The sequence below is a fragment of the Mya arenaria genome, chromosome 10, assembly GCF_026914265.1.
Source record: "Mya arenaria isolate MELC-2E11 chromosome 10, ASM2691426v1".
Classification (NCBI taxonomy): Eukaryota; Metazoa; Mollusca; class Bivalvia; order Myida; family Myidae; genus Mya; species Mya arenaria.
Window position 1 is genome coordinate 50,460,002 of NC_069131.1, and position 13,729 is coordinate 50,473,730.

The window sequence follows — 13,729 nt, forward strand, 5'->3', positions numbered from 1 at the left end:
AATCAAACATACGAACACTTACGCACAGATACAGTAATTAATTATAAATGGGGCCACCTTCAAAATATAAGCCTGCTTGAAAATATCAACACAAAATTTCATGGTAATAGCAACACCTAAGTCAATGAAAGGTAAAAGTACAGGTAATATGTCACGTGATACGAACAGTTAATATCAACATTATTCTTCAGCGGATATCGAGATAATATACCTAGTGGCGATATTGTGTTAAGTGGTCATCGGTGTTTCATAAAGGATCGAACTATATTCTGGTATTGCGTATGTGATGTGCTAACCAATTGGTAACACTTCGGAATATCCAGAGGAGCTAAGCACACATTCTCGTATGACCTGTGTTCAGCTTGACGTCACATGATTAAGTCTTTAGGACCGTGATGATTCCTGTGTGATGGACAACACCAACTTCAGATCGTTAGCATCTTCAATAACATGAACACTTGCACAGATCTATCTAAGTACACTTCCGGAATTAGCAGTCGTATAATGGCAGAACATTTCGAGTCGGTGGGGACATTCTACAATCAAACAACCCCTTGGCTATAAACTCTACATCTACAACAACACGGCAGCAGCAACAACAACAACGATGATTCCCTGTCTTCAGAATGATAACATGAAAAACAGCGCTACATAAAACATTGACTAATTACCAAATTTGACAACAGTACTGTCAGTGTTAATTACTTGTACTCAATCTGCAGTGTTATTTTCTAATTGTTAACTATGTTTATTAATTACCTGAGGGCTAATTACCAATTAGTCTATATTATGTCAGACATTTTGACAAATAACGTGTCAGTTTACTTTCTATTGCTTACGAAAAGAAAATCTTGCATTAAAAAGGGACGGTATCTATACAATTTGATATCATTGTTTGGGATTTAGGCACAGATTTTCTTTTGCGTGTTTTTTGTCGGAAATACAATTTGATATCATTGTTTGAGATTTAGGCACAGATTTTCTTTTGCGTATTTTTTTTTGTCAGAATTACTTTTTTTAATTTACCTGTTTGGGGTTGAGAAACATAGTTTCTTACGATTTTATTTATCTATTCAATTATAACCATTGTTTGGGGTTGACGCAAAGATTTTCTTAAAAATCTTGATAAAAAAGGGACGAATGTCACGTAACAGAGTTTAATACTATAGAATGTGACGTAATACGTTATAATTAAGATATAATTAAGATTTGATTAAATGGATATGTGTCTACATACTGCATGTTTAGTAATGTAGGGCATATTTGATTGTCATTTGAATATGAAGATGGTTGACAGCCGACCTGGTACAAATGTACAAAATGGTCATGTTAATTACAAAAACGTGTATTCCTGTGGTTGTAAAGCTGTCATAGGTAGACAACAAATTAGTACAAATTAGTATAAAAGAGATGATTTGGGATGTGAAAACAGAGTTGGCTTAGGCACGGCAAGCAACGCGGCCTTGGGTCCTTAATGGACGGCAGTTAGGATGTGGGATTACCTTAAATGTCATGCTGTATTATATACTGATTATTATACTTAGAAAGAACGTGGAACAATAAAGACTTAGAACACTTGAACAGTTGTTGGTTGGTTACTGAACGAACTATCACGAAAGCTAAGTGAGCGTTGGCGTTACGCGACACTGTAAACGAAAAAAAAAATGATTGGTGAATCCTAAAATAGTTAGTGCGATATTCTATGGTCTTCTATGGTCTCATAAGATATCAACGGTATTTTCTGGACATTTCCTTTACATTGAACTCGGTATCCTTCATAAGCATCATTGTTTTCAAGATTTGTTCATCCTTTTGGTACATAAAAACAATTGTATTGAATGTGTTAAATCCTATTCGGGAATACTAGTGCATCTTTAAGACACATGTGATGTTTTAATAATGTATAATAATGACACATAAACGAAAACAAGTAGTTATTTTGTTGCAGAACAAATTAAACATTAAATGTCTTAGGGGTAAAAGGTTAATATAGAAATAATTTGATAGAAAGGTAAATACCACACTGTTTATATAAATCATTTGCAATACTTTATTAAATGTAACGTTTAAATCACTTTTACACACTTTAACATTCGTTGTAATATTCGTTATCACCAGCAAACTCGTAATCCCTCTCTTCTTCTCCATTTTGTTTGTTATCAACTGTGGAAGACTGGATCATTTCATATTGTTGTCTATCTTGTGGTGTACATATTTGTTTCTTGTTTAATTGATCGTACAAATTATGGCTGTCTACAAAACATAACGATATTTTGAAACAGCCAGACAGATAATATTTAGTTGATAAATATAAACAAATAAAAAAAAATTGGAAAGTTTATGCTATGAGTTTTCAAAGCATTAAGGTATAACATTTACTTTTTATATCAACTTTGAACTAATACTATTTAATCTTTATTCCTAAAATACGCTTCATAAACGCAGTTTGAGTAACCTCTTAAAATTTCCTTATTACCTATACTCGAATTACCAGTTTCTAACGGTCTTTGTCCTCCAAGTTCCGCAACCTTGGGTTTCTTCCCTCTCCGCCTATTAAGAACATTGTGTCGCTTATGAATCACAGCATACACCTTTTTAATGTATAATGTTTAATGCAATAATGGTTGAAAACACTGGATTTTAATAACACTCCTGTGTCTATTAAATGACTAATTTAACCAGTTATACCAGCCGCACATAGCAGTACCTTCTTTTGAGAATGTACACAGTAAGCGATGCAGCAACAAGTCCTCCAACAGCAAGTCCGATAACCCCTACCCCTGCAGTTAGTCCAACCGTGACTACAGAAGGAGCAGTTGTAACTTAAAATATTTATAAAATTGGTTGTAGAAAATTAGATAGGCACATACAGTTTATGAAATATTGTTTATGAAACATCGGGTTTGTTTATATGCATGCTGTATTGCTTGAACATGCAAAGCTAATGTCATTGACCACGTACCTTGCTGTGTGCATGTCAATCCTGTATAGCCCTCTGTACAACCGATCGCACATTCACCAATCATGTCGCATTCAGAATTAATACAAGTGGAGCTGCATGATAAATTACAGTATGGTCCATACAAAGATGGATGAATACAACCATTACATTCACCAGTCATTCTGTCACACGTCCTGCAAAGGATATCACATCTGTCCTCACATTGGTTTCCCCCATATCCGTCAATGCAGCCTGCAATACATCGACCACTGCCTCCTTCACATTTACTATCGGTGCATGTTGCACTACAGGCAACACAATTGCCATTTGAATCGGGATAAAACCACTCATCGCAGCGGGTGCAACTCCCTGTATCCTGCGAGCAACTTAGGCACATTATATTAATGTCTGCACACTTCTTGGAACAATCGTTAACATGTAAACCATCTACACACCCATTTAAACATTGGTATTGAGAAGAACAAATTGCGTCTTTACAGGCAGTAGGGCACGGACAACAACTGTTAAGGCCCTCGTGAACATAGTATGTTCTATTAATACAGACTTTGCAGTCATTCATTATGCAGAACTTTGTATGACATTGACATTTGTATCCTGGGTTCGAGTACATATTTTCACAAGAAGTGCATTGATCACTGACTTCATCACAAGCGCAGTTCGGGGGACATCTGCATGATGATCCGATATATTCATTATAGCAGGACGTGCAGTACGATTTATCATATTGTTGACATGTTGTGCAGTTTGAATTGCAAGAATCTGTGCAATTGTAACCTGAATATCCATCGATACAACCCATCATGCATGATCCATCAGATCTAGAAAACGTCCCACCGACACATGTATCTGAACAGTGTAAGTCTCATAACATTCCATACAGTCCGTTTTTACAGGTATCGCAATTATTTCCCGTAAAATTCGGACGGCATTCGCAGAACCCGTCATTCTTGGCGCATGATGACCTATAACAGCCGATACTGCATACTTTCTGGCAATCGAGTCCGTATGTTCCTTCTTCACATCGTTCACATTTTGTACCGGTAAAGTTCTTTTTGCAGATGCATGTCCCATCTGTTATGCAATCCTCATCACTGCATCCGGCGGAACATGTTATATTGCAATATTCCCCATAGTATCCGGGAGTGCATTGTTTGCATGTACCATTCTTCATACAAACACCACCACTACATTTAATAGGACAAGTCATGTCGCAGTCTTCTCCATGATATCCAGCAGAACAACTCATACAAGAGGAGCCTGTAATGAATTGATTACGGCATTGGCAACTACCATCATCATTACAAACGCCGTTCTGACATCCAGTAGAGCAAGGTGCTTGACAGAATGTTGCCCGGTCATAAAACCCCAATTTACAAGAAATACAGTCGGATCCATTAGAACATTTGCAGTTCTGATGATCGCAATCAGTTGAACAATCTTGGCCATATTTTCCTTGTATGCAATTGTCACATTTATTCCCTTCAAAATTGGGTGTACACGTGCTACAAGTTCCGTCATCATTGCATGTACCATTAGTACACCCGAATGAACAGTCCTTGCTACAGAAACTGTCTTTGTCATAATATGTGTCCTTACAGGTGTAGCATGGTTTACCAAATGTAAAATCACACGTATAGCAGTTTCCAGGACAATAGTTGTGACATCTATGACCATATATTGTATCAACACACCCGACATAACAATAGTTATCAGCCCTACACTCAGAAATTCCTCCTTTACAGCACACACAGTCAGCACTACAGTCCACCACCTCCCCGTCTAAAATCACAGTCACTGGAAAACGACAAAAAGTGAAAAAAATATTTTTTACATAATGATTACCGTTGAAAGCACTTAACGCGACGAAAATGGTCATTTATTTATTTTATACTACATGGTATCATGACTTGAAATATGGCTGATAGACATTGAACTCAGTGCTACGCTATTATTTCTGACGGGAGTGGGACGGTTATGCATTTCATAATGAAACTCAAGAATGTTACCTTTACTAAAAGAAAAACGTTTTATAAAATATCAATAAAGTTGATGAGTGACTTTTACAGTAATTTTGTTTAATATGCACTTTACTGTATGGTCACACGATATAGAAATGCGGTAATATCGCAACTGGCTTGTAAGCGAGAATAAGGGATATACTAAAGTACTTCAGTTAAATTTTCGTAGGATTATGGAATGCATTTATAATGCTTTATTGTTCAATTACAGGATCACCGAATTATACGTTGTAACAAGAACTGTTGTCGTTGTTATAAACACTTTACATTGTCGAACGTCTTACTTATATTAATTGAAATTGAATTGTATTGTTGCCAATCATTGCGCATGTGTACACGGGTGGTTAGCTATCATATTTATATATGAAGCTTTATAGGCTGAGTTCTAAATAAAACGTATGTCGTGTTTTTATTATCTTAAAATAAATTGTACGTTATCAAATACCTTGTATTAGTTGTATAATAGTTTTTACCTGGTGTACATGCTCTTGTCCACAATATCATTAGTACCAAGCCTTTCATAATGATCGGACGGGCGTATCGCCTTAGATGAGTCTGTATGAATAAATATAAAACATTAATATAAAATGTTGAAGTGAAGGAGTCTGAGTAATTCTATGCATTTATGAATACAATCACAAAAACACAAAATAAGGTGGTTGAGTGTCAGTTTTCTTATGGCCCTGTATAGTTCATGGAAGCTTAGTGTCTGTTTGATTATGCTGCTGTAAAGGTCCTAGTGACTGAGCGTCTGTTAGCTTATGTCACCGTATAGTTCCACGTGGCTAGGTGTCTGTTTATTCAATCCGCTGTATAGTTCGTAATGGCTGATCGTTGACTAATTCAGCTGTATACGCTTAAGTGGCTGAGTGTCAGTTTACTAAGTTGGCTGTATTGGTCCAAGTGGCTAAGTGACAGTTTACTTATGCCGCTGTATAGGTCCAAGTGGCTAAGTGTCTCTTTACTTATACCACTGTATGGGTCCTAGTGGCTAAGCGCCTTTATACTTATTATAATTTATAGGTTATTGTGACTGAGTGTCGGTTTACTTTTACCACTGTATAGGTCCTAGTAACTAAACGTCTGTTTACTTATTCTACTGTATAGGTCCTTGTGACTGAGCGTCTGTTTACTAATGTTGTTGTATGGTTCCTTATGACTGAGTGTCGGTTTACTTTCACCACTGTATAGGTCCTAGTACCTAAGCGTCTGTTTACTTATTCTACTGTATATGTCTTTGTGACTGAGCGTCTGCTTACTAATGCTGTTGTATAGTTCCTAATGACTGGGTGTCGGTCTACTTATATGACTGTATAGGTCCTTGCGACTGAGCTTCTGTTTGCTAATGCCGCTGTATAGTTCCTAATGATTGAGTGTCGGTCTACTTATATGACTGTATAGGTCCTAGTGGCTGATAGTTAGTTTACTATGTATCAGGCTTTTCATAATGATGGGACAAACCTATCGTCTCAGATGGGTGTTTACCTGGAATACATGCTCTTGTTCACTGTATAATTAGTAACAGGCCTTTCACAATGATAGGGCGGACGTCTAAGATTAGTCTGTTTAATACATTGAAAAACATACATACAGAAGTATATACAAACATTTATGGTAAGGTATGGATATTATTTGTAGAATAATGAAATGAAATATTCGTCATTGTTGGACATAAAGAAAAATGTTTTAATATGAATCGGTGTTTTTTATTGTAATAAATTATTCCGGACGCTTCTTAGTGTGTCTTGGTGTGTTGCAGAAGTTTAAGTCATAGTACAGTGGAAAAAGCAATTGTAATAGTTTTTATGAGTTATTAATGGTGTCTTAATGGTGATCAGCTTTGTTATTACTCTGTATCAAGCGTCTTATGTAAATAGAGAAGAGACTTAGCAACAATTAATTTGTATATACCTGCATTATGTTCTCCTGTTTGAATTCAATATAAAAGTAATATCCCTTCAGTTTATTTATACACACACTAAATGTAAGGAACACAGATGTTAACGTTTGCATTTAACTGAAATTCAGGTTATATTTAAACTAAATTCTCCTTTGTTCAGCTAATTCCACTTTTGTTTTGTGAATCTTATCACTCCATTCACAACAAGATCGCGAAAACAAAATGAGTAATCAAAACAGGAAGAAAATATTTAAACCTTAACTATCTTTACAAAGGTTTTAAAGCCTTAGTGAGTGTACGTAGTTTTAAAATTTTCATATAGTTGTAATATGATCATCTCCACCTCACCACATCGCCTGATGCAAATATGTAGGTTAAACAAACGTCTACTTATTTATTATAAAATCAGAACTTAATCATGGCTTTTTATAATCTGAACGATGTTTCGAGATGTTTGTGTTTACGCTTGTATGCTACGTTTTTTTTCCTCGACCTTTTATAAACTTAAAGATTTTTCGAGATGTTTCTTTTTTAAGTATGATATGATATTTCTTTCTTCACATATTCATACACATTCATGTTATATCTAAAGTATAAGAATGAAGACGTCATTTTGTTATTGTAAAATTTATAAACTATTTTTTGAAAGAGATTATTAAGTATTAAATTTAAATTGTGTTTATGTTCGTATAGTTCCAAGTGGCTTTACTGTGTGTTAGGTCAAGGCACTGTTCCTTCGCATTTAAACAGGATGGTTTACTTTATAATTTAATTTACCAAGTCGTTTCCTTGTTGCTTCTTTTAAATATTTACTCATGATTTTGTCAATAATATGATTCATATACCTGTTGTTGGCTATATGGGTTGTCTATGTAGTGTAGTTGTTCCTGTAATTTTGTTAAAAACTTGACGGTGGATGGGAATATATGTACCACATTAACACATTTCATTTTACCTACTGTGTTTACATCCGGAAGGATAAGTTAATTAACATTTTTCTGGCCGTTTCAAGGCGGACAGGCGGACCTTAGAATCCTTAATAAACACACCTAATTTCATGTAAACTATGTACCTATTGAGCTGTTTATTGAGATTTGTGTTGTTATCAATGTCTCAGGTTTGTGATTGTTTGTTTTCTATGTCCATGTCATCTATCCCGGCAGCAAGACAAATCGGCCCCTTACCAAATCGGCCTACTACCAAATCGGCCCCTAAGACGTTTCGGCCCTGCCATTTCGTCCCCTTAATTAAAATGACTCGAGACGTTTCGGGCCCTTAGTGATTTTCAATAGAGACATTTCGGCCCCTTAATTTTATTTTATTTTTTATCTTGAGTATAAAGAAAAACATTGTAGGTCGTCTTATAAATGTCAATGAGATCTGTAAATAAGTTGTAAATAAAATCTTTAAATTTAAAAATAGACAGATATGCATGAAAAACATTGATATGACTGATATAAAAATATGATTAAAATATAAATAACTATTAACCCTGATTTTTAATATAAAATGCTAGAAAATCTAAGAAATTTTATTTGTAATAACTGTTAATTATTAATTTATCATTAAAGACTATTAAAAATATCTCGTGAATAAATCTTTATGTTTTCAAGTGTACAGATATTTTCTTTAAATCTATTTTTATCTATATCTTTGTATGCATGTATATAGCTTTGTCTCTTAAAATAAAAAAATGAAATTACATGTTTTTTACTTATATTTAGAAATAAAATAAAAATATGTTTTCAAGTGTACAGATATTTTCTTTAAATCTATTTTTATCTATACCTTTGTATGCATGTATATAGCTTTGTCTATTAATAAAAAATAAAATGAAATTACATGTTTTTTACTTAAACAATGTATTTAGATATACAAAATAAAATAAAAAATAAGGGCCGAAATGTCTCGGTAATCAGGGGCCGAAACGTCTACGGGATGGGGACGATTTGGTAAGGGGCCGAAAAGGTAACCGTTTGAGCTAGGGGCCGATTTGGTAAGGGGCCGATTTGTCTGGTAGCCTCTACCCAGTACCATTACAAGGAGTTTATGTTTAAATATTCGGCTACTGGACTTATTTCTGTAGTTCTTCATATTGAAAACAAGTTGATACTTGCTCAGGTTACTCTCATAGTTTATTATGCAATTTCATATTTTATTTACCTCAGTATATATCGTTTTATAAGTAAATTATTACTGCTTTGAACATATGCTTCAATTAAAATATTTGTGTATCAAGACTTTATCCAATTGTGTCATAGATTTTCCCAGATTTACCCATCTTTAAAGAGGTTTGTAATCTACATTTCAATATGTAAAAAGAAAACGGCATTGCTTTGACTAAGGCAGTTTTGTTTATTATTTTCAATGTTGGTTTATTCATTATACATTTGATTTACATACTGTAGAAAATTGTAAAGAACTTTGTAGGATCCCGTGTTTTGCCATCAATTTTCCCAATCGATGTTTGTTCCATAGTAAACCACTTCTGGTATATAATGAAATCTTTCGTCGTTTCTAGGCTTTGGCCTTTCAACGTTTAAAGTCGATGTTTGAAGCATAACATATTCCTGTTTTATCGGGTTTACCAATTTGCTCTTTGTCTTATTTTTCCTATGTTTTGCCGAAGGTAACGAAACGGTTTGTAATCATGCAAAACGTTAGATTAAAAACAACACACTTATTTGAGAAAAACCTGGCGTTAACAATAGCAAACGTGTATTTTTCAGTAAACTCACGTAAAGTTTACGACCGGCATTTGTCTGTATGAAACACCAGACCCGGTATTTTATAGTTGACGTAAGGAAGACGTGAGTTAAACTGTGACTTGTTTTTTTACATTCGGTATCATTTGCATAAGTCCTTCAAATGTTTTTATCCTTTTTCTTGGCCTCTGCAGATGGTAAAATCGTCAGAAAATGGTAGTACCCCTAAAAACTGGACGGTTTACATAATTAACACGTTAGGGCAGTGCATGTTATGCGTAAACAATTTGCGTGATAACGTTTAACCTTAGCAAGTAACAGTTAGTTAACGCCCTGCATGAGTACAAATTACACACATATCAACGTTCTAACGCCCGCAATCATTCCCTATTACAATTTGTTCACAAGCATTATAACACAATATATAGGAACATTTAGATCGAACGCACGCAGGCATGAACTTTTTCACATTATTTACCCGCACAAAGTTCTATCACACGCTAGTATGCACTATTACACATTATATACGATCACAAAGCTCAAACGCACGCAAGCATGTATTATTACACGTTATATACCAGCACAAAATTCAAACGCACAAATGCATGCACTATTACACATTTTACTCACAAACATGCTTTCATCAAGAAATATTACTCACCTTTGAAGCATTATTTGACCGGTCAGTCAGCCTCAAAAGATCTATATGGACCGATTCGTTATCCGAGATCCATTCACCTTAGGGGGATGATTGTTCGGTTTTTATAAGGATGTATTGTCCCGAAGTGGTGTGTATATATGTATCCATTTAACATTGGCAAATTGCTTTTGATGTATATTTTACCTGGCAAAGGTTACACGTGATGAATTTTTAGCATTTGTGAAATCTCAAAGCCGCCATTTTATGACGTCAGCGGTTTGTATTGTTTGGAGAGATCCGATCCGCTGACGTTATAAAACTGGAGTTTTATTCAAACACAGAAGTATATGGACATATCGAACTTAAATATACGAGGAATGTACACATATATTTGAACTTTTATTCTTTTATACACCTAATACACCACAGGTAATACGCACGTATGTTGAATTTTGTTTTATATTGAACTAATTATGTTTACGATTCTTTTAAAAAGATTGGTGGTTGAAGTGTGGAAGGGGTACATCTCTTTAGATTCGTGTTTATCAACTGAAATGTAATTGATACGATTTTCTCGCATATTAGCAGTCTTCACTCTTCAATAAAAAATCCCTGGTTTGATTGATCATCGTCTGTCCTCAAAATGAAGGTCTCAGTGTAATATGACCCAGCTCGCAAAACAAATTAACTCGGATTTACCCAGATTTAATTCGCCGGTTGAAAAACTGGCCATAAAGGTATTGTAGGTCATTTTAACATATTTGTTAATAAAAACATTAGTTAGCTAACTAACAAGGATTACACATAAGGAGCTTATTTAAGTGTTAAAATTCGAGTGTTTGAAGTAATAAAACATTCTGAACTTGTTAATACGTGAGGGCTGATCAATTCACAAAAATGATTGTAGGTTCGAGTCCGATTAGGGAAACTTTCTCATAACCATTCAAAAATGGACACCAGGACTTGTGTCTTTCTATGACACGGACTCGAGATCGATTCGCCTTTCGTTCCAATCGAGCTAAAATAGTAAAACATATCTATACAAGAGACCGAATGCATTTAAAGGTTTTATTGATCTACAGTTGTGTTATAGGATAATAAAGTGTCAACTTTATGTCATCAATAATGTGTAAGTTTACCATAATGCATTTTAATTAGGACACTATACTTTGATATACGTATGTATTTAAGACTGTTTAACTGTTTTACTGCAAATCGGATGGTTCTAAAAGCTTCTATTATTTAAGGGAAAATTAATCTTTACGAATTATCATTAAAACTCATTGTATATGGCATTGTTTTTAAAAATCTTAAAAACAAATTACGAAGAATGATCTCCAAATGAATTTAACCTTAGACAAAAAGCAAAACATAAAAAACATACTATCAACCACTTATGTACATGAAGACGTCATGATTTCCAATGTTGGCGACGTAAATACACTTATTTCGTACGTTAGTGTATGAACGTGTACTTTTTTGGAGACACGTTGTCAACATACTCGTTGAAGTATTCAGTTTAAATGAAGGTAACCGATCCGTACAATCAGTTAAACATTCAGTTTGAATGTACTTTCGTTGACGCACCCTTTCTGTATATCAATCTCTCTTTGTTTGCTCTCTACAGTGTTCGAATTGATGCATAAACTAGTTTCTAATGTTTTATATCGATAGTGTTGTTCAACATGCTCTATTTCTTCTGAAACTGTTATATGTGTATTTGCTAGTTTCTTAAACTGGAATTTTAACTAAACATTCTGATGAGCCCTAAAACATATAGGCCCAGTCTATGCAACAATGATTTCAAAAACATTAAGTTGTCATCCGTCATATAAATTGTTAAAACGACACAGTAGCGTGGTGTTCCTGATTCTGGCATATACAGTAGGGTTCCCTTCCTTCGAAATGTTCTCCTCTGCCTGGATTTGGCTGTGAATAAGTCCCTGCAAATATGACAATTTCAATGATTGGGCTTGATTATGCTCCAATAAAATAACTCTAATGATATACAGATTTTCATTGAACAGGTACAATGAAATGTTCAGCTGTATTGTTTCTCATAGTTTAATATATTAAATAACTAAAGATGATTTTCTTTGAAATTTTTATACAAAACGCAAAAAGAACACTTTCTAGCCTGTAATATAACCATTTATTTTAATATCATTTTAGATATCAGTGAAAATTTAGCACGCCGTTTTAAAAAACAACCGTTCCATTATACTGGCGTCTTCCAAACCCGGATCTGCATAGTATGATGAATTGACTGCTTCTGCTTAAACACTGGAATCTTTTTTAACATTTACTTACTATTTGATTATGTACTTTTTAAGGAGCGTGCTTAATTTACTGAAGAAATTATTTCAATTCTTGATTGTTGTTTATATAAAGGACATTAAACTGATTTATCATGGCGACCTACTTTGTTCTTCATTTCCGAAATGGAAATTCCTGGAATTTTCGTCTAAAAACTTATTTTGAACTTATATTTGAAATACCCATTTCCGTTGCATTCTTCTTGTTCCATAAACAGCAAAACCCAATTAAAGTTGACAAAAGTACGAAGCCAAGACAAGCAGTTGATGTTGCAAGAACAACCAAAATAAAGGATGGCTTGTCCTCGTCCTGTCTTGAAAGAATGGGCCCACTTCCTGGAAGCAACGCATCTGTTATTCGGTTCTGAGTCGATCGACTATCAGAAGTTTCTTTCTTTGTGGATGTCGCTGTCTGAGGGCTAGTAACAACATCCGCTGAAATAAAGTGCGCGGTATGTTAGGAGACCTTGTGAAAAACACACGGGTGGACTGTTATTTGTATAAGCAACTGTTATTCACTTATACAATGTTGAATAGATTTAAATACTTCACTTCATATAAAATACTTTTATTCATAAATGATACTCACAATTTTCGTAAAATCTGAAGAAGCCGTCACTGCCCCATCCATAACTGATTCGCATCGAATTGATTGGAAAATCCAGGTGTGTAAACAAAATGATGTTGTTTATATCAATCCTAGTTCCCTGCCCGATCTGGTCCAAAAGAGCACAACATTATATAACTGTAATACATGTATAGCATTTCTGCTCAGTACCATGCACGTTGTGGACCTTTGGTCATTGATAAAAAAAACTAAAAAACAAACAAACAAATAATGTATTTATTTGATCGATAGACAAGGCTGGACCTAGTTTGTTCACAAAGTCATATCTGTCAAAGCTTAATGCCAGTAAACGTTTGTATGATAAATCTCCTGAGAAGTGAAACATGTTCACTAGGCTTGTCGTGGTCTTAACTATTAACTTAACTATTGTCTTGATTGTGCAATGAAATTCGCTCAATTTGTTTTAATTCTATGCGGATTTATTGAATAGTTAACCCTTGCACTCTCAAATGTGTGATATACAGCTCAGTTCAATAAGCGCTTGTTGGTGTGAACGTACCGCCAAAGTTGTATTCCATTTGATCCAAAACGATTGATATTCAGTCTCATTAAGGATACCAT

At 34.5% G+C, this 13,729-nt stretch overlaps 2 protein-coding genes across 2 annotated transcripts; both read right to left on the reverse strand.

The window, feature by feature from the left end:
- Positions 1 to 1,661: 1,661 nt before the first annotated feature.
- LOC128206948 (platelet endothelial aggregation receptor 1-like) lies at positions 1,662 to 3,821 on the reverse strand. The gene is made up of 4 exons (XM_052909693.1): positions 2,963 to 3,821; positions 2,708 to 2,822; positions 2,477 to 2,550; positions 1,662 to 2,253 (listed from the first exon to the last, which is right to left on the reverse strand). Exons 1-4 carry the CDS (start codon positions 3,762 to 3,764, stop codon positions 2,087 to 2,089), a joined length of 1,158 nt encoding a protein of 385 aa, XP_052765653.1. The 5' UTR covers positions 3,765 to 3,821; the 3' UTR covers positions 1,662 to 2,086.
- Positions 3,822 to 11,279: 7,458 nt separating this feature from the next.
- On the reverse strand, positions 11,280 to 13,729 carry LOC128206808 (uncharacterized). Its single transcript, XM_052909491.1, has 4 exons — positions 13,668 to 13,729; positions 13,130 to 13,256; positions 12,724 to 12,975; positions 11,280 to 12,168 (listed from the first exon to the last, which is right to left on the reverse strand). Exons 2-4 carry the CDS (start codon positions 13,182 to 13,184, stop codon positions 12,065 to 12,067), a joined length of 411 nt encoding a protein of 136 aa, XP_052765451.1. The 5' UTR covers positions 13,185 to 13,256; positions 13,668 to 13,729; the 3' UTR covers positions 11,280 to 12,064.